The 22,240-nt window shown below is 39.2% G+C and overlaps 1 protein-coding gene and 1 long non-coding RNA gene across 2 annotated transcripts in view; one reads left to right on the forward strand and one right to left on the reverse strand.

The window, feature by feature from the left end:
• Window positions 1-12,145, forward strand: part of DCP1A (decapping mRNA 1A) — a 31,887-nt gene extending 19,742 nt beyond the window's left edge. The window contains exons 7-10 of the mRNA XM_066558260.1: window positions 3,018-3,773; window positions 4,432-4,497; window positions 6,533-6,751; window positions 8,226-12,145. Of these exons, the coding sequence (XP_066414357.1) occupies window positions 3,018-3,773; window positions 4,432-4,497; window positions 6,533-6,751; window positions 8,226-8,306 (1,122 nt within the window). The 3' untranslated portion in view covers window positions 8,307-12,145. The remainder of the gene's footprint in view (window positions 1-3,017; window positions 3,774-4,431; window positions 4,498-6,532; window positions 6,752-8,225) is intronic.
• On the reverse strand, window positions 228-22,066 carry LOC136561796 (uncharacterized). Its single transcript, XR_010784407.1, has 5 exons — window positions 21,846-22,066; window positions 21,047-21,203; window positions 10,240-10,397; window positions 2,159-2,259; window positions 228-397 (listed from the first exon to the last, which is right to left on the reverse strand). It is a non-coding gene; the product is annotated as an uncharacterized lncRNA (long non-coding RNA).
• Between the last annotated feature and the right edge of the window lie 174 nt (window positions 22,067-22,240).

Consider the following 22,240-nt stretch of genomic DNA (forward strand, 5'->3'; position numbering starts at 1 on the left):
GTGAGTCTGTGGTGATGTGTGGGATGACTTGGAGAGACAGGAGGCAAGAACAGATGACCATGCCTGGTGGTCAGGTCTTTCCCTCAGGAACTCAAGCCCTGGTGTTCTCTCTCAGACATTTCCTGAAGGTTTATCTGTGCTTCAGAGCCACAGCTGTGGGTCTGCACAACATTTATTTGTAGAGATAAATTCAGAGAAACAAGTGAGTGAACTGTGCAGTACCTGGATTGCCTGTGACAGGGAGGTGCCGTGGGCCTGCTTGCAGTGCCACCCAGTGGGCACGGGACAGGCGCTGCTGGTGCTCCCGGAGGTGCCCCGTGGAGAGCTCCTCTCCCTGCCCTGCTTCTCTGGGGTGCTTCTGATGCAATAAATCACCGTGCCCGAGAAGGGAAATCCCCTAGGAAAACGTGGGCAAATTTGCACTTAGTACTTGTAATAAAACACACAGTTTGGAGGGGTAATTGTAGTTCCTAGTTCGGGTCAGAGCTGGGGCTGGGCAGCAGGAGTCTGATTTAGGGGTAGGGTAGTAACAGTTAATGAACTAAAATGAGGGGTGGGAGTTTGCTGGGATTATTTCTATCCCAGCCCTTCCAGCCCCTGAGCAGCACCTCTGGTTTTGGGTCAGTGATGGAGTGAGCCCTGGCAGCCAGCTCTGTTTGCTGCATGCCATGTCTGGAGACCTGGCACCAGGGCTGCCTGAGGCTTTGCTTTCAAAGTACATATTTTCTTTGGGTCACTCCATGTAGACTGTACAAAATCAGCTGAAATGCTCCACCTGACAGCGCATGGAATTGCAGAAGAGGAATCAATTAACTAGTAAAGGAAAAACTGGAAAGATAAGATTCTAACAAATTGCTCTGAAGTAATTAAAGGGAAAGTTGATTTATAGAACATGTAAAATGTCATATTTTTAATTCTGTTGAGCTATTTAAAATAATAGCTGCAGAGATATTGGAAAAAATTAATTGGGTAACATAAATGATAGTTCTATAAAGCCAGTTAACTGGGTTCAAATATATCTCAAATGTGTTGGTTCTGAGTCACATTTTTAGTAACATGGACAACTGAGAGACTACTGGAAAAACATTCCATTTCAACTATAAAAATACACATTTTTCATCTAATTAAAACAGATGGCCAGTGAAATCAAAAAATAGTGTGCATATGATAAGTACAGTGAGATTGCTAAATTCCCTCCAAAATGTCACACTTGCATGTTGATTAACTTCATCTCATGCTAAAGATACCACACCTGTGGGAATAAAAATAAATGTCTCCTGTATGATATTATGTAGTTAAGTGTTGTATCTTGACAATTCAAAATTAAAATTAGTTGTATCATGAAATGCTTCTGTGCCAGTAGTCTGCAAAACTGAACCAGACCACTGGTACTGAACCATGAATAAGCAGAGCTGGGACTAGAAAGCTTAATTTATCTGAAATCATTTCTGGAGATGCCCACTGAGCAGCAGCAGCATTCTATTCCCATGAAATAAAGTGATCTCATGGCCTTTATGCAGCCCCTTGTGATAAAGGTCTTCATAAAAACATTGAGTTGATGAAATGCTCAAAATACACCTCAGCCAGACAAGGCAGAAGAGGTGGTTTATACTCCATGCTGGAAAGTAACTTAATGTTTGAGACTATCCAGTCTGACTGGGATCAGGGCATGGTAGAGATTTCAGTTTATTACTTGACTATTGTAATGTATTAATAAAAGAAGGCTGTTCAATTAATCATACTGAAGTGAACAGCTGAGTTTGAAATGATCTGGAACAGTGATTTTTCTCTTAATGGAATCTTTATGCTTGAAGGACGGGTCTCCAGAACATCAGTGGAAAAAAGTAAGAACAACTTTCTAGGAAAAGATTGCTAACATAATTAACAAGGTTTATAAACTATGGCATGCCCCAGCCCCAAAATGAAAGAGTGCCAGTCTTTTAACTAGCTAAAATTGAATAACAATGACAGTAGAGATGAGTAACCTGGGCAAAAGACAGTGTGACTTCAAGCTCAAGGGGCTCTTGTTGGGCTATTTGAGGCACCTGTGCTGCTGTGCCTTGGCTGCTGTTCTCTGTGCTGGGGAAATCAGAGCCAGCAGAGCAATGTCATGGTGCAGTGGTTGTCATTGTGAAGTAACATCTTTGTTTAGACATACCATCAGAATACACTGGAATTGTGCTTCAGGCCATTCAGTCTTCTGAACAGAATGTTGTATTTCAGTCCAGCTGTTTTACATAACTTCTGGTCCTGTGCAACCTCAAAAAAAAAAAAAAAAAGGAAAATATTGAGATGATTTGTGTTAATAGCTGTTTCTTTTCTCTTTAATGAAACTCATTTTAAAATATTTTCAGTGAAATGTTATATTCTTAAAACCATATTTTTCTAACAGTGTCAGTGGTGTAGGCCAGATGTATTTTTTTTGAGAGACTAAAGGGCTGGTAGATGTAACTGTGTACATATATACACTTTTCAATGAGATACATATTTAGGTTTATAGAAATTCTCTTACCTATTGTAACATCTACTGCACTAGGGCTAGGAAAACTATCTAGGCATGTATTGCTAGTTCAGTTGTGCAGCTTCTGGTTTTTATGTTCCTTTCCCACCTTTTTGACCATTTCACTATTTCTAATTCTGTCATTTCTGTGAGGATTTTTTCAACATGTATGTTTTTCCTTTCACTTCCCTAAAGTGCCTTGTGTAGTTAGGGCTGATGGATGATGGCAGGTGCCATGTTCCTGACACAATCCATAGCCATCCCCCTTCCTGACTACTGCTGCAGAGACTGTCCTGAGATGGCCTTCAGGAAAAGCTATACACAGCCAGGATGTTCCTCATAAATTAAATAAATTTTAAAATTCCTATGAATGGGGCACTCTTGGTATCCAAACTGTGTTTTATATGCATTTGACCTAGTTGTCTCTCTTAACTTCCTTGAATTTGTAATAGACTGTGTGATCTGCACAGTGCTGTGTCTAGTTCTAAACTGAAATCTTCTTCTCCCTTCTTTTTAGCCATTTCAGTCAAGGCAGAAGCATCTGACTTTGGAGGAACTGTTTGGAACCTCTGTCCAAAAGGAACAGCCTGCAGCTCCATATCCAAATCCAGAGAGAATGGAGAAGCTGCAGACAGATGCATCTGCCAGAGAGCAGCACAGTTTGCTTTTGCCTTTTTCCTTTGACCAGTCACCAGTAATGCAACAATCCCTGGGGAAATGTGAAAGTCCAAGCATTAAAGGCAGTGCCAGCCAGCAGGACTGTTTGACACCTATGATAATACCTCCAGCTTCAGTTTCCCAGCCTGAGCTGAAAAACGTTCCAAGCTATTCAGTTCGTTTAAGCCCTGTTCTTAATTCAGCCTCAACAATGGAAGCTGCCCCTGCTCAGATGCTTCCTGGCCTCAAACAAAGCAACAGTATAATGCAAGTTATGCAGCAAGCTGCCAAGCCCATATCCCCACTGGTGAATCAGCCGCCATCTGACGTGAACCACGCTCCACAGAATCTCATGGCTGGCCAAAGCCAGCTCATAGCACCCTTGACTACAGCAAACACAGGGACTGTCTCAAATGCATCTCATACAAGTGTTGATCTTCTCCAGAAACTCAGGTTGACCCCACAGCATGACCAAACACAGCAGCAGTCTCTCGCTAAGAGTCCCTTAACACCAAACATCTCTGCCTCGGTTGGCCAACTTGCAACACCAGAAAGCTTCAAAGAATCTCACAGTAAGCCATCAGCCTTGAACAGCAAGATAATCTCTCCCCTTCAGGTATTCTGTGGGCTTTGATATCCATGAAGCTTTAGACTACATGTATTTTTCCCTTGAAAACTGTGCTGTTATATATTAGCTGTTTGAAGATAATGAAGGATTTCCACTGTGTGGTATTGATTGAATGGCTAGGTTAGAAATTCAGTTCCATTAGTTTTGTATCATTAGCATCTGCTCTCTAGTGGAGGAGGTTTTTCAAACTGCTGCTGGTAGTGGGTGAATAAGTCCTAAAGATTTCATCTTGTGTTAGAAAAGTACTGCTCAGAGCTGGGGATCTGAGAAGGGATGGAAGGTTGCAGGCTGAGCACTGTGATGGAAGATGATGTGTGGAAGTCTGCAATACAATTAACAATTTCCTTTTTCTGATTATTTTGCTTTGAGTGTTTTGTACTCCTTCAGTTTTGACCCACTTCTTCTGTGGGCTACATTGAGATATGGCTTTATAGGTTTGCCATAATAGTGAAAGCATAAAACATGAGTTCAGATTTTTTCTCTTTCCAGCTTCCCATTGATTATATCAGTTTTACAAAATTGATCAAATTATAGCTAAAATCTTGAAATTTACATTTTTGTGGCTTTCTTAAAAACAGAATGACCTCTAGAAATTGAGCTGTGGATGGTAACCTGTAAATTTTGCTCTTTTTTTCCTTTAACTCAGACTGTACAACAAAACAAGGAATCAGAAGTATTTCCACAGCCGAAAACTTTGTCTAAAGCAAGTCAAGTAAGTGGATAAGTACCTCTGCTAATCAGTCTCAGGGGTTTTCTTAGGGGGAAAAAACCCAGCTGCAGTACCCAGCTGATAGCCCAGATAGTCACTGCCCACTGACCATATTGAAGGAGCTGTTATGAAACAGTACTGGAGGAAGGGGGAGTTGCTGTCAGTGCACTGCTCTTGCACAGTCAATCTTACTGTTGGTTCTAATGCAGAAATGAAAACACATCTTTGGATTTGCAGCCCTGCACTGAGCTTGCACCATTTGAACTGGGTTTTTTTATGTTGCAAGCAGGGAGTACTAATGCCATAATATTGTAGTAGGGTATATTAGCCTTGACCCAACCTTAAGCACCCCAGAGGCTTAAAATGCAATCCTGGACTTGCTGTGTCTCAGTTTTCTTGAGATACCTTGTATCTTATAAACTGATACAAAGCAGAAAAAGTTGAAGATGGAGAAAAAAAATAACCAGTAATTGCTACTGCCAAACTTGTGATAGCAAATTTTAGCCAGTTAAAATCACATTTAAGCTTCTTAGAACTGCCTTGGATAACAGTTTAAAATAATGTCAATTTTAAGTTTCAGGTTATAGTTACAAAATAACTTGATAATAGTCAAGTGTTCAAGAACTGGTTTTAATTACCTTTTTGTTATGTATTCATTTTAGGACACCATCTGTATTTTATTTCTGCTTTTTCCTTATGCACCCACTCCTTTTTCAGATATCTTGCCTCATTCTTGTCAAACTTGCTCTCCATAGAAGCAGTTTTAGTAGCATGCCCAGATCTGATTGGGAAGGCAAAAAAAAATGGCCCTACTTGAAGTAAAATGCTGTTTTATTTACTGGGATACTATAAAATAAGCTCTACAGTCTGATCATGACCCAGTTAGTAAATAATTTCCTAATTCAAAGCATTTTATATGGATTTGGCAATTTTGAGAAACATGTGCATGTTGTATAGTAAACTGTCAGTTTAAGCACATTGTCTTCAGCTGAAGTCCCACGCTGTGAGCCTTCACAGTTTTGACTACAAGAAAATCAATTTTCTAGTTCTGCTGTTGTTGATGTTATTTTATGCACATTAACTTTAGATGGCTTTGGAGGGCTTTTTCCTCTGAAGATTGTTGGTTATCCAAGGTGAGCTCTTTCTGCTAACATATCAAACATCTTTATAAATCACATTTAGTATTGCTTTTCTTTAGAGTGAGATTGGCTTATTTATTTTTTTTTTTTTTTTCACCATGTTGGTCATCCTGGAAGCCAGAGCAAGACACAGATTATCAGCCTGAGTAACAATTGCAGTTATCAGGAGATGTCAGAGTTGCTCAAAGAGGACATTTATTTGTGTCCTGTTGATGCCAATGTAATAGTCCCATAAATGTGCAATTAATGTTTAAAAGAAAAAGTGGTGAAGGCAGTATGTGCATTTTTGTAGTGAAATGGAGACAGACCTGTGGAATGATGAGGTGGGAAGATGGTCCTCAAAATATTTCCATCCTCCATCCCCCCAAGGGAAAACAAAATAAGAATATTTCAGTGCACTCCAATGCTTTAATTATAATTCAGCAGTTTCTTTAAATATGTTTGAGATGCACTTCAAATTTGAACTAAAGATTTGTGGGAGAGCACAGAAGTGGGGGTGCAGGAAGCAGGACTGATCTTTCTAAAAACTCCAAAGGAAAATAATTTGGTAAACAGCTACAGGCTCCTTAGGTTACTGAGGTGAAAAGCTCAGCTTTCGTTGTATGTGTTCTGTTCTAAAAATTCTGGAAGGTAGCAACCACGAGTGGAAAGGAGTCTGCACACACAAGAATGTTCAAAGCTGCTACCTTCTTCAGCTTTGAAAATGAGAAGTACTATTGGTACTAATATTAATCTTCATAGGTAGATATTTCTTCATGAAGAGCAGCTGTTCTGCAATATCTGACTGAATAATTGTGGCTGCAATTTATTTCATTTTCTTTATGCTTATCTCTCCAGCCTTTACAGCATCATTCATTCTTACTGAACACAGTACTTATTAATTTTCTGTCCTTTTACAGGGTGCACCTCCACAGTTTGTTACAGCCACAACGACAGTAACACCTTCAGTGCTCTTGTCTCCAAGTGTGTTTCAGCAATCAGCTACAAAAGCTACTGAAGTGGAGAATAAAGCCAGCTCTTCTTCGCCTCTAACACTTGGAACAACAGAAATTCAGACTACACCTCCTACTGTTCTCAGTAGGTCTCAGCTTCAAGAAGCACTGATACATCTAATAAAGGTAGTGTCTGTACAGAGCTCAGGGTTTCTGAGAGATGGGGTTCCAAGCACAGAAGGCAGTGCTGACAGATTCTGTACCCCTGTAACTTCTTTGGCCCTGAAAGATTACAAAAGATGTTCTTTTCTTTTGGAAGGGGCAGATTACTCCACACTGTACACAGAGTATGTATGGCACAGCTTGCTGCTTTTGGTTGGTGTGTCCTTTCACATCCATATGAATTTGTAGAGAATTGAGGAGTAACTTGCAGTAGTGGAAGCTGGTATGGGGGTGGGAGTTGATTTTGCTGTCTTTTTAAGTGTTCCACTTCCTCAAGGAAAGATTTCCTGTTTTCAGTTCCCTAGAACCTTTCCTTATCTTTACTTTTAGTGTGTTTCCTTGAAATGGAAATTGGAAAGTTTTAGCTCTGCTATTTTTAGGGACTAAAAAGTTCTGTTGAATTAAATCTGTGATGTTGGGAGCAGCTGTGCATTGAGATGATTTTGACTTCTGATGTTATGGTGAAGTTCCCATGAATGACAAACTGTTCTTTCTTAGTTCAGGATTCTCTTGCTCACTCCATGCTGGTGTTAGTAGAGCTTATACCCAAAATGCAAAAATAACAAAAATAACAAACAGCATCTTCCCAGTGACCAAGTTGTTAGGACCAAAAAGATCATTACCAGATCCCATCATTAGGTTGCCTGATTTATCTGTTCCATTTTACATAACCTTTTCTTCTGCTGGTGTGTATGGGTTTTCTAATTAAAGACTTAAACTAATCTTGGGACTGAGCTCACCTGCTAATATTCTGAGTGGTGATTTTAGAGAGCTGACAGGGATATTTGTCTCCAGTCTTTACTGAGACTGAAGACTGAATGAAGACCAAAATAGGCCTATCCTGCAGCATGGGAGTACTCACACAGCACTCTGAGCAGGATACCAGTTGCTGTTCAGGTCTTGTCAAGAGAGTATTACACTCTCAAGCTAACTGATGATATACCAGTTTTGTAACTTGTTGTTTGAAGGAATTAGACTCGAGAAATATCTGTAAATATGGTTCATAGATGAAACCAATTCACTTCCCAGTCATGCTTTGACTTGGGAATTCTTGTAGAGCACGCTGCAGTCCCATTTGGGCTGCTCTGCCTGACAAACAGCATCACATCTGACACTCAGGCAGACTTGATTTGGTAGCCTGTACACAGAATGGCATTCTCTGTGCCTAAGTCTATGGTTTGGGCTCTGGAGGGAAGCAAAATGTGGCCATGCTGACACAGTGACCCTTGTCTGTTTGTCTGAGCATCCAGAGTGCCTGGTGATGCCTTCAGCTGCTGCCCAGCTTCGTGGTTCACAGCCTGTGTGTGTTCCAAAAGCACCTTCTGTGCAGGCACACAGCTCCTTCAGACCTTATCACAACTAAAGTGACATTAAATTAAACCTTTTTTGGCATCTTTTCACTAATGTTTCTAATATCTAATTTCTATTTTTCCTGCAGAATGATTCCCGTTTTCTCAGCACTATCCATGAAGTCTACTTGCAAGTCCTCACCAAGAGTACAGACAACATTAAGCTATAATTGAAGCTGAATCTACTTAAAATATGTTCATTTTAGAAACAATTATGCCTCATCTATAAAACTAATATTTTTGTAAAAGAATATTTAGTTTTCAATGTCTTGAATTTGAACCTGTTAGGAAATATTATTCCTTAAATACTTATGAAAGTAATGTTCTCAGAATGATCTAGGTTTTCACTGTGATCATCACCAGCAAACCTTTTTTTTATTGGGGAGGGGACTTAAGTTGCATTTGAGCTCTCATTAGCATTAAGTGAATGTGCAAATGTTTGCTCTGGCTCTCATTCCTGGCTGTATTCATTGTTCAAGGATTACAGACTCAAAACTATTTCAACCAGCAAATGCACAGTATAATACACTACAGCACACCAGAACCAAATTCAGCTGTGGGAACCTCATTCCAGTTTGAAGGACTAAGGAAAATGAGAGCAAAATGCCTTGTGATTAAGCTGGTAGGTGTGGGGAGGGAAAGGGTCTGGAAGCCAGGCCATTGGAGCTAAATCTTTAACAAAAGGTCCAAAAATGTGATTAGCTCAATACACTAGCAGTCTCTAGCTAATGTATGTAAATTCATCCTTTCAATATTTCATTAATCCTATTTGTTTCTGTGTTACTGACATAAAACACCCAAGTGGGTAAGGCCATTTTCTCTAAAGAGGCAAAATTTGAAATATGCAAAATCCTCAGTGATTGTAATTTTTTTTTAAACAACAAAGGAGTTGCATGTTGAAGTTCTCATTTTAAATTTATAGTTAGGAGACCACCACTGGAAGATTCTCTTCCTGTTCAGCAGTGTTTGATAAAATTTAAACATTTTGTTTCCTTTTAGCTTAAGGATGGACCACACCGTAGTTGGCTTTCACTCCTCACTTGTGTTGGAACTGCAGTGTTAAAAACTATGCAGATGAGAAACAAATGCATGCTTTTCTTCTGTTGCCCTCTCCCCAAATAATTAGTGTACACTTCATAGTCTGAAGTTAATCTAATTCAAATGTTACTGCTTTGTATATGTGATTTAGTAAGTCACTATTTACTAAGAATTTAACTGGGTACTTTTCCCAAATCAGAAAAAATTTAATTATACCTTCTTATGCTGCTGTGTTGATTTACCCATGGGTTATATTTATTTCTTAAAGGCATGCAAAGGTAATTAATCTGAGTTCAGGTCCCAACATTTTCCAGCAATAGTAGTTTAGTTTTTCAGTAGAAAAGTGTTGGGTTATTGAGTAAAAAGATAATATGTAGTGAGTTGTGATGCATTGCTTCATTCTTTTCCCTCAAGCACTATTGAAATATGAAGAAAAATATTGTTTGGCTCCTTACAGCATATATGTAAGTATAGATCTCCTAAGGATTAGTTCATGTTGACATAATCAAGGTGCATGGCCATTTTATTGGAAACTAGTAATTGAGCTTTAATTGTGACTTGTTCACAAATCAGGATGTTTTAGATACAACAAATATTTACAAACATTCAAATATTTTTATGTATTTGAACTATTTTAGGTTTTTTTCTTAGCTTTTTAGTGGAAAATATATTTTGTTTAGCACTACCTGCCTTCTGAAAAGCTCTTCTCAGCCTTTGAGTTCAGTGTTTCCAATTAAAATATATAGTATATTGTTAGAAAAATGTTCAAGATTCAGGGAAAGATGCTAATGTGCATTCATCAAGAAATACATTGGATTTAATGGTAGCATCTAAATTCAGTAATACAAACTCAGATTTTTTAAGGAAGATAGGAATTTCTTCCATAAATTCTGGAGTTTGAATACTGTGTATGCACATAAACAGTGAGATTCAAGTTAGATTCAAGGTCTAAACTGATTTTATGCTGGGCTTTTTTAGGAAAAGTTTCACTGAAAGGGAAAAACCAGGGAGCAGTTCCTCTGAACAAAAATGGACAGTCTAAGCCAAATAGAGGGTTGCTCTTACCTAGATTCAGCAAAGATGGAGTCTGTAACTTCTCACTTCTCATGGACAGCTTCTGGTTTCTTCAATGAAATACTTGATGAAGGTTTGGAAGAACTGAAATGTGGGAAGCTGATAGTGCACATTGGTACTGTTTGCTAAATACAGTCATATCCAAAGATCTGTAGAAATGATAGGATGGAGTTGTATTTTGAGTTCTTCAGCCATATACAGAAGTAATAATACTTTCAATATCCTTAACTTGTGAGGGTTCCTGTGCAGCTGGAAACAAGCAGTTGGCAGATCCTTACTTTACTTTGGTTTTGTAGTGTCCTTGTAGCAACAGGTTGATGGTTTACTTCCCTGCCCAAACTTTCCAAATGAACTGGCAGAGAACCAGGGTTGGAATTGTAGTGTCCACAGCAAACTTTACACCTTGAACTTTACAGCATGTGTTTGTTCCAACCTCTGCATGGGGCCAGCAGACACAGGAACCCCCAGTGCAGAGGTGTGACAAGTGCCAGGGAGTGGCTCTAACAGATAAACTCCTTCAATTAAGAGCTCATTGTAAAACACAAGCTCAATTACAGTGTAAAAGCTGATTTTTTTTTAACGTGGATGCTGTATTTAAAAACCTTTTTCCCTAATTGTTTTAAATGTTTATGTAAGTTTGAAATGACCAGCTTGTTGAAGTGCTTGATTTGTGTTATCTGCATGTAGGGATAACCAGCGTGTAGCAAGTTACCTTGGGGCATCACAAAAAATGATTGTGACCATTTTAAAGTTGCTGATTTTTTTTTTTAATTGCTGGCTTAATGGGGATTTTATCTATTCTTTCTGGGAATCAAAAGATTATTAGTTCAGACTACACTCCTCAAATTATTACCTAAGCATGTTTTTTGTGGCTCATATTAAGTTACTTTAGGTTTGAGTTTGGATTTTTACTTTTTCCCTAATCAAAGACAGTTTTGAAACCTACAACTGCTGAATTGTTCAGGAAAATCAGAATTCTCAGTTTTGTAGTTAGACTTTATCTGTTGTTATTTAACAATGCAAAGTTTATATGAAAGGTGCCTAACAGTTATTAACTTTAGAAGGAGAATATCTTTCCAAATTAAACAAGATTTGCAGAATGAGTGATAAAAAAAATTCAAGTGATTCATCCTGATTTAATATAAAATGTGTAATTCTGTGTATAAGTACTCAATATTTAAACACTTGCTGCTGGATGTATCATTTTTGCTTGCATTTCTAATTGCTTCATTTTGATTTATTTCTGAAATCCATTATGCCATGTGTAGTCACTGATAGAATTTCTGCAATGTTTTGGAAAGCAAACTTTAATTTGGGACTTCTTGGTTTTTAAAAGTATTCTAAGCAAATCAGCCACCTTTTTGCCAGGTATTTGGGTTGCTTTGTACAGCATATCTTAACAAGAGGAATGTGTGCAATATGTATCACCTCATGTTTGTCTGGCAATGTTATTAAAATGTTAAGATGCAATATCTTCCTTTCACTTCAAGTTGGAAAAATTGCAGTATCTCTGATTTGGTGGTGTATTTATTTTTATCTATTCAGTGTATGGGCATATAGTTGGTTAGGTTCTTTTATGTGCATTATGTGCTTTTAGTAATTTCTGAGTTTTATCACTTCTGCATATGCACCAGTTGTAGCCATTTGCATGTTCTTTCAATATGAAGACCATGGGGAAGGGGGGGCTTCAAGGAAAGATTTCTGGAAACCTGAATAATTGTAAGTCAAAAATGTAGATACTGCATCATTAACGTTTTTGGTATGGTGTGGGTTTTATAGCACCTATGTATGTTTGCAGTTATTAAGTTATTGCATAAATGTTTAAGAATGAGCATTTTTTTCATCCAAAATTTTGTATGTTTGCAAATATATTTTTGTAATAAAACTTCAAAACAAATGTTTCAGCACCTCCTAAAATCTTGTGATGTTTCCTTTTATTTCTAGAGTTCTATTAGCCTACTGGAAGGTTCAGTTTTTATTTAGGGTTAATATTTTCCAGAGAAAAAACTCCTATTCCTTTACTTCGTTCGGGGGTAGATCTAAATTGCATTTGTCCACATAGAAAATGCAACCTGGCTGCTTGAAGGGCAGTGGGGAACAGCTTCTCTGCAAGGCCCTCTGCTGCTGTCAGCAGCCTTGTGTTCTGAATTTGATAAACACATATGTTTCCTCTCACATTAAGGAATGTAGCTGCACTTTCACTGGCTTGTAAGTACAGCTCTGTGTTTGGTGCCTTTCTGTATCATTTTTTATGCTATCCCCTTTCATCCATCTAGACATGGCATTTGATTCTCAGTCCAGTCTTGGTCTGTGATCCAAGACATTGGAAATTGCAGTTGTCCTCCTACCATATCTGATCAATATCATGCAACTGGTTGATCCAAGTTTCACAGAGTGAAATAAGGAAAAAAACCATAGAAGTTAATCTTGAAATTAAATAAAACCTTAGGCCTAAATCCCTAAATCTTTGCTAGATGCTAATTCACATTTTAACTACCCATAGGAACTGGTGATTGCAGGGCAGGTCAAATGTCAGGGGAGGCCACTGGAGAATGGCATTTGTTGCCCTGATGGTTCATGTTGGACTGATTCCTGTGCTATGTCCAGAAGCAGCTTCTCTAATAGAAGACTGCCATACAAAACAGGTACAGAAGTCATGGATTTACTGCATTATAAGTGGGGAAAAAAGCAGAAAACTGCTTAGAACCAAACTTTAAATTCTGGAATCTAGATCTAAATTCTGTTATTAGGTGTGTTGCCTGTCTGGTCAATATCAAGAATATTTTTTTTGTTCTCAGTGCCATTAATCTCTTTGTTTTCTCTGGTTCAGGTATTCCTCTTCACTGATACTCACAGGAAATGCTGTCCTTTGGTTTGGGAATAAGGGAATACTCTGAATTTCTCTGTGTAGCTCCAGCTAAACCAGGCACTGTACACTTGATCCTGTGTGCTCTACAGTCATGTTTTTTGCAAGTGTATGACAGAATGAATATCCCTACTACAATGGTGATATGTACAGGATAGGATCAGGGAATAGGCATTAGGCTTCCTAAAGTTCATTGTCTAAAATTCGAATTTCATTTACAGGCTTGCAGAATGAAATAACAAGTTGTAGCTCGTGCTCATGGGCAGAATTAATTGAAGTTGGTGGACTCATGTTTGGTAAGGGTTCAGCTACACTTCCTTCTCACTACAGAAGGTAATATCAAGAGTAAGAAACCTCTCATTCCTACAGTTGGGGTTTTTTTGTTTGTTTGTTTGTTAATAGGATGCCTTCAAGTTACTAAATAGTCTTTATTATGACTGAGGTAAATTTCAGTTTAATTTTCTAACCAAAATATTAGAAATTATAAGGCATGTTATTGAAAGTTATTTCCAGTGCCTAGTAGTAGAATTTTTTCTCTTATCTTCAGAACTTCAGGTGTGAATCAGCTTTTTTCCATCTTCTAGATTTTGATTGGGAGATTCATTTTTTGACCTGACCTACTAATTTAGGAGAATTAAACTTCTGTGATAGACCTGTACCTAAAATACAGCCATGTAAAACTCATCCTTGCCAGTTATGCAACAATTTTTTCATAAGACACTCCTAATCAGGCTCAAAAAGCATTGAGAAAAGAGGGCAGTGAAGAGAGATTTTTATCAGTTGCTGCATTTTTGAAAGAGTACTGGCAATATAACAAGAGGGAAAGACAATTGAATAGAAGATTCCTGAGAAGAAAACAAGGGAGGGAATAGCAAAAGCATCCATGTGAATACGAAAGGGGATATTGTGGAGAGAGAAGTATGGCTTGTGAACGTATTTGCTGAAGCACAGAGGAATTTAAGTTACAGTTTTGCTTCCGTACTGCTGCATGTCTTCAGGTATTCTCCAAGCTCAAATGCAAATTGCCTGTGAGAATTCAGAGTATTTCAGGGTGTGTTCAGAAAATGACTGGGCAGGCATGATTTCCTTGCTCTAATTCTCCAGGTCTGCTGTGGAGTTTTTAACCTCTGGTAATGAGGCAGCACAGTGGAGTTGATGATCACAGCAGCACCTAGTTTTGTCTTTGCTTGGTGCCATCCCACTACAGTTTAAAATCTGCTACATAGAAGAAGGTTGCTCATGCCTCATTGCCTTATGTATTTCATTTTAAACAGACCTTTAAAAATATTTCTACCAGAATCTATTCTTTAAAATTCAAGCAGTTCATTTTTACAAAATCAACCTTGGGAAATAAAACCACAAAAGAATTAGATTTATATGCTGGCTGAAATGAAGGTACTTGCCCTTAGGCCTTTCTTGGAAACACGCAGGGATGTGATGTAAATGCACAAGTTTTACTTCTTTTCTCCTCATAAATAAGATATGAAGCTTTTAAGAGCATCTACAGAGCAAAGATCACCCAGCCTGGCTCCTGTAAACAAAACTCTACATTGGTCTTAATTTAGACAGCATATGACTTGCACATCCTCCTCATACTTCTTGTGGTTTGGTAGAGGGATCAGAGAGGCTTAGCAGGTTATCCAGCGTTCTCTTGGAGGTTTGAGATGTATGGGAGATGCTGAGTGCCTTCTCTGTTTGTGTTCTAAGCATCAAACAAATTCACTTCTGTCCTCTGGGGACACAGCTCTCCCATGTAACAAAACTGCTGCAAAGGAAGCTTCTGTTGTCTTAAACTCCCCACAAGAATTGAGGTACAGGAGTGCAGTTGAAGCCTGCAGGGTCTGGATGTGTACAGAGTCTGTTGTGGTTTACAGCAAGCCCTGCTCCTGATGTGATCCTCAGCGTGGAAGGCACAGGGTCCACATTATAGAGAGACCTCTACTTTTCAATGATTTAGTAGGAAAATCCTGCCACAACAGAAGCTTTTACAGAAGACCCAAAGGTTTGGTTAGAAACACATGCAGTATTTTAATAAGGGTTTGGAAATAAATTAATATTCTTTAGATATGAGGACAGCTGTCTGAGGGAAACTGCTAACATAACAGACATGTGAAAGTAATGTAGACTCATAGTCTGTAGTGCCTGAGCCTGTGATGTAGCTTTATCTGTAACATCATTTTAGATAAAAAAGCCTGATTTTATTACTGCTCCTATACCTGTTTTCATGCAGTACATATCATTTCTTGCAATTACTGGTGATGTGCGGCACAGACATCAGAGGTTTTTTCTTTTTCCTTTTCCATAAATTTATTAGCAGCTAAATAATGTTATTACTCAAGATGAGCTGAACAATCTGTTCCATGTCTAACTGAAGTCACTGTTTTTGCATGTGGAGGGATGTGCTGGTGGCACATAATGAGAGAATGCTTTGGCATCAATCTATTTCATCTGTTCTTGAATGATTTCCTTCTCGAAGGGCTTCCAATGCAGCTGTTCTTTCATAGGAATAGTCAAACCCCGCTGTGTTGCAGAGGTCAGGCCACAGAGGGTTTTTTTCACTTTCTCTCCTATACATTACAGCACAAATAAATCCTGCTTTATTTGGTCATTACAGCTCTCTTACACCTTCTTTCTAATGTGCACACCCTATGAAAGCATTGCTGTTTGGGAGATTTCACTTCACACAAGTTATCATCAATAACTTTATCCTTTCAATTTTGTCATATTCAGTTAACTGAGTACAAATATTCATTTAAACAAAGACCAAAGAGACTAATAACTTCTGAGCTTGTTTGAAGAGTGTTATAGAACTTGAGTCAAGAATCAAATAGAGATAGCAAGCATGGTGAGGTAACTGTGGAACATTTATGTGTTCAGTAGGCCCTTCAAGCACAGATGCGGGCAAAGGCCTCAAACTCCTACTACATAAGTATTTCATATTAACATAATTTGAAGAAATTGCAGCAAGTGAAAAGTCAGATTATAAATTTAAATAGTTTTGTAAATAATATCTTTAACTGGTCGTACTAAACCAATCCAAATACCGCAAAATACTGCAATATTAGCATGGCAAATTTTGATTTAAATACTATAATTTTCTTGCACTGCTAGTGGAAATACTTCCCTAAATATCATCAAAAACAGCCCAGACCGTATCACCGTGAGTTCCTTTTGACTGTGTGAGACATACAATGCTTTGTTTTTTCTCTGGCAGGCTAAATATTAGATAGACATAAAGTCTCACTGTGTAAGACTTGTCTTATTTGGCTTAATCTAAACATTTTTTCATGTATCATAAAACTCATAATATTTTGGAAACTTCGCAAATTTTGGGTTGGGTTTGGTTTTTTTTAGTAAATGACATTTTTATTTCGAGGCAATATAAAAATAACTATGGTTTACAATTATTTTTATTCAACATTTGCCTGCGTGTAACTCAAAAATCATCTGTTCTTTTATGAAGCTTTCCATACACATTTTTCCTTTTGCAGACAATTTTGTCAACTGAGGAGAAAGTTTCAGTTGAGTTGAACTATGAATCTATTTGTTTGTATGTATCTTGTCCTTGTATCTTGCTATTACAGACTTCAGAGGTGAATGGATTTCCCTTCTGGATGTTTCAGCATCAGGTGCTGCACAAGAACCCTGCATTTTCCAGGTTGCTAGTTATAGCTGTTTGTAGTCTGTGTAGCACAAACTGCTGTTCTATGGCAACTAAAGGATGTTGAGAGTGTTTTTCATGCTCCAATGGGAACTGCAGAGCTGACCATTATTTCACAGCCTGCTGAATATTCTTTTCACAGGGTGTTTACTTGAGTGTTTCGCTTGCTCTTACCTAAAACCACTTGCTATCGCTGATGAAGGAACAGAATTTATTTTGAGTGAGATGTGACAGTAAGGACTGAGTCTCTGGAAAATTTGCAGCACCAGATTTGGTCTGACAATGTACTGCATTCCCATCCATCAGGCTACACGGAGGCATTCAGGACAGCATTCATGTGCACTACACGGAGGCATTCAGGACAGCAAGGTTGCAGTCCAGGACAGCAGTGACTGGCAATTCCAGTTCACTTTGGAATCCATACAGTGCTCAAACTGCAATTGCAGAGCCTGTTGGTCTCCTCCCACACCTCCAAGCATTTTTTTTACTCACTACTGTTTGGATTCTGTAGTGATGAGCTCTTACTAGACTTGGATTTGGCAATCTTTTGAGAACAGTTTTTAAGGCAAAATTGGGCACATAACCCCACAGTAGCTAACTGGCCTGAATTCTAGCAGTGCTGAGTGCATGCAGCTCCTGCTCTGGTAAACAGGGTTGCATGTACTTATGTCAGCAATGCATTTTTGCAGTATCTCAGCAAATGTCAGTCATAGCTGAGCTTTCATGCTTCTGCTGCACATAATGCCCTGATGCTGAAACGTGGACGAAGGGATGGAAAAATCCAGTTCTCCTGTGTATGTATTTAATAAGCTGTCTAGTCTAGTAGTTAATTCTGAAGCTAACGAGATGTGATTGTATGTTCTGAAGCAAGGCTGCTTGTCCATACATTTGCATCCTTGGTTTAATCACATTGTACGTGGTTCCAGAGGCAAGTCTGAGGAATGTGGAAGAAATGTTGCCTGCTGTATGCAATGTATACCATGACTGCAGCTATTGCTTTACAGTCCATCACACTTGGCCAGAGTTGCAGAAATAACATGCCTCTTCGGTAGATCAAAGAGGAGGCACTGACACAAGGTGGAATTTCATCCTGTGAATGCTTGAGCTGCTGTTTTAACAACACAATACCACAATAAGCACTCGGTGATGCAGCACAAGGATTCAGGGAACTGAGGGGGAGTCGTGGGCAGTGATCTCCCAATGACATTGTCTAAGCTAAGTCTATCTTAAAGTCATTTTACCATTCAGATAACAATGGAAGAAACAAAAGAAGTTGTGTGATGTAGTAATATTAGACTGATCCAGATCACCCCCCCTTATTTCCTTACAGGAGAGGAACAGCACCAGATGTCCAGCCAGAGAAGGCACTTGCTAAGAGTGCTGTTGCCAGTACAATTGGGATAGTTTGTGAGGGAGCCATACAAGGCAATTCAAGAACACCACTGTGATCACAGAGACTTGACCACAGGCCTTATTCTTCAGCCAAAGAATGGAATCAGCCTGGGCCAACAAAGGCAAAAGCAAAGCTATGATCTGTTGTCATCTTATTGCAAAACTCCCGTACCTTCTCAGTGATTGCTCATAGGCAGTTCCTCACAGCACTGACTCCTTCTTCACAGCACAACCAACAAACTCCAAATCTCTCCTCAACCAGCTAACTCCAACTCTTTTGTAGCCCTCTTCTTCTTATTGGACACAGCTGTGGCCTATTAAGGGCAGGTCTTTGGTGATTTGTACAGCTGCAACTCCTCAGGTGTGAGACTACCTTCTGCACTATCTTTATTTTCTTACATTCTATCCCTCCACAAGGATCTGGCCAGTTTATATTTTTAAAAACTGTGAGAGAAAACAAAGGGCATTGACAAAGGAGTGGGGAATCACTGAACCTCACATTTCAGTTGACTGTCATTTCACTTTGCCACTATCACCATTTATGCAGAGAAGAACAGTAACAGCCTGGCAATGCTCACCTCTTAATCACATTGTATAGACAGAAAATAGAGAGTAAATTAAGCTGTTGGAAGCAAAAACTTAGTGTAGAAATTACTTCATTTTTTTCATGATACCTGCTTCCATTTTGATATTTTTCTCCTGTGTTTGTAAATATTACCAGCCATCCAGGAAGATGAAGTAGCCATATCTCTAAAATAAGCTTTTAGTTTCCTGGTGCAAATGTATTTATGAAGTTTTTTGAAATTTGTTTTCTGCAGCTGAAATTGGGTGCACAGCCATGTTTTCTTACTGTACCTTTGGTCAATACAAAATACTGTGGAGTTAGGCATCATAAATGTGATTTCGCTTACACGTGGCTTCATTTGAAGAATTTACTTTATGCACCTCTTCTAAACCACAGATTAGAGAAAACCAAATTATCCTGCCTAGCCTCACTCAGCTGACAGGGATAACTCCGTGTCAATGAGATGATGGTCAAGCCAAATGTCAACATCTGTCTAAAGAACAGTGTTTAAACAGCAGGAGTGATAGAAAAAGTGTCATTCCCTTCCTTGCAGCCAGTATTTTAACAACTGCTCTCCAATCAGTGAGCATGGTACAGAGCTCAAGTTCATAAATGCTGCTGTGCTGCTAAAATGGTTCTGTGCCTTTGACTACACCAGCAGGTAGGAGATTCCAGTAGAGCAGGTCTATGGAGCACATGACAAAGTGCTGAGGACTCCCCATCTGCACTATAAGGGAGTTTGAATTCTGCTCCAGACTGGCTCTTGTCTGTCCTGTTGAACTGAATACTCATTAACAGCTGGGATGCATTAGCTGCTTTCTCAGACTGAATCTTCTGTTTCATCTTTATTTGAAAGGAATCCAGTTCATGAGCTGTGGGACTGCTAAGCAGAGAAAGCCAGAGCACAGTGAGCAAGGAACAATCAGGAAATTTGATTTGAAATGGTGGCTCAATGGTGGCTGCCTTACTCTTACCTTCTGACCACCTGGCTGCAGACAGAATCAAGTGTGCTGCTGCCTTGAGAAGGTTGACAGGTTGTGGAAAGGATTCAAGAGGAGAAGAGGAAAAGTTGTGCAACGTGCTCAGAGAAGTTGGTCACCCTCACTCTACAACCTTAATTTGATTTTAGGTAATTAATTTGATTTGAGGCAATGGCACAACCAGATCCCAAGCAAGATATTTGCTGGTGTTTAGCATATGCTAGGTTGTACAGGGAACTTTGAATTTACTGTTACCTCACCAACAGTTAGGGTAGATTTAATAGTTTAAAATTTGCAAAAGAAGAAAAAAATCAGCATTTCTCATAGATGCTACTTGTAACTCTTGAGATCTTTCATATTCCCCTACTGACAATTTTCCTTTGGGCATCAGAGCTCCAGGAGGACAAAAAAAGTCCCTATCTTGCACCAAAGTGCATTTTAACAGGAATAATGTGGGGAAATTGCTGTTAGGAATGGCTGTTGATAGTCCCCACTGTGCCTGGCAGCCCTGTCTCTGTTCCCTCAGCTAGGATCTCTTTGGTGTGATTTCCTGCACAAGTAGCTACTTTCTAGCTATCATCTGTTACTTAATTCCCAAGCTGCTGTTTAAACATAGTGGGTTACAAGGTGTCTTTCTGTACCCTGAGAGGAAACCTGCACAATGAAAGTGCATTAATAACCTCATTTCTTGCCCTCTGCTCTGCCACTGAAACCTCTTGGCATTACAGCCCATGTCTTCAGAGTTCCTAAATTTAAACCAAGGCTTGTGTGATTCTCATAAGGCTCTATCCTATCCCGATTTTATTGTCCATATAATTTCAAAGTGTATTACTGAAATGAAAAGATTTTGGTAACTGGTTCTGCAGAAAGAAAAAAAAACCCCAAACAACAAAACAAAAACAAAAAACCCTCCAAAACAAAACCAAAAAACCCTCCAAAACAAAACAAAAAATAAACCAAAAAACCACCAAAACAACCAAACCAAAACACTACAAAAACCCCCACCACAGGTAGTAGGCCTACCCTACCCAATTATTTGAAGGTCAAATATAGACTGGAGCATAGCAAATGGCAGCTGCAGCAGTTAACCTTTGTATGGTGTTCTCCAGAACAACCTCTGCACTTTGCTACTGTCAAGTCTGGTTCTTTGGCTCTGTTTTATCCTTCCTGGCCTATTTCCAGTCTAGTTTTTCTTCTGAAGATTTTTATTAAAAGAATTTTCAAGAAGACAACTGATGAAGCAATTTAAGAAAACAGTTAAGCTAAGGGAGTGGTGTCTGCTTTTATTTCTTCTAATAAACTGGTTAATTTATGGAAAAAAAGTTTTATCATACCTTGCTAAGAGTTTCACATGCTACTCCTTACTGGCAGTTTGCCAAGTGAGCATGGCTGAATGCTCTGTACATGGAGGTGGCTTCCTTTGTTTCTGCAACCCAGAGTCTGTAGAGCCTTGAAGGTGAAGGGTTTTTAATGGGAGTGCTTCAGTGTCTTCTGGAAGCAGATGATGATAGCATTAGTTCACTACAAGTAACTAGGATATTTTTAAATCAACACAATACAGTTTCTAGGACAAAATACCAGTGGACAGAACACTGAAATACAGGAGGGCAGTGCAGGAATACCAGGTTGAATGATCAAGATCTGAGGTATCTTAGAATGATAGAATCATCAAGGTTGGAAGATACCTTTAAGACTATCAATTCCAACCTGCAGCCTAGCACTACTACTTTTTTGTTGTTTCTAGATTGTGACTCCTAATGCTGCTTGAGCTTTCTAGAACAAATATGAAGTATTTTGCTTGCCTATTTAAGTCTAGCATTAATGTCATAGTGTTCAGAATTGCTAGAGAAAATGTGTTGGCTGATTGGTGGCTGGTGAAGTCAATATTTTATGCAGAAGTCTCTGCGTTCATCACATTTTTTAACATACGTTACGGAAATATTAATTATATCCTGACAGGAAGCAACATGGGGCAAGTCTGCTAGTCTGCTACTGTTTCTCCTGTGTGGAAGAACCAAGTTACTGTTAAGCTGTGGGATACTGTAACATTCTTTTATGGAGTGGAGGTGGAGTGGACTGGGGTGGAGTGGACTGGGGTGGAGCTTTAAAGAGCAGGGGTTGAATCAAACATACCGAGAGAGGTGATCCTGCCCCGGTACTCGGCCCTGGTGAGGCACACCTGGAGTTCTCTATCCAGTTCTGGGCTCCTCAGACAAGACAGACAAGGCACTACTGGAGAGGAACAGTGGAGGCCACAAACATGAGGGATCGGGAGCGTCTCTTTTGAGGAGAGACTGTGGGAGCTGGGCCTGTTCATTCTGGGGAAGACTGAGGGGACCTCCTTAATGCACATAAACATCTCAAAGGCAGTTGCCAAAAGGATGGTGCCAGACCCATTTCAGTGCTGCCTAGCAACAGGACAGGAGCAATGTCCAAAACTAAACCACACGAAATTCCACCTCAACATGAGAAAATTTATTATGTTGAGGGGGGCAGAGCACTAGAAGAGTTACCCAGGGAAGGCGTGG

The sequence above is a fragment of the Molothrus aeneus genome, chromosome 12 (assembly GCF_037042795.1).
Source record: "Molothrus aeneus isolate 106 chromosome 12, BPBGC_Maene_1.0, whole genome shotgun sequence".
NCBI classification, from domain to species: Eukaryota; Metazoa; Chordata; class Aves; order Passeriformes; family Icteridae; genus Molothrus; species Molothrus aeneus.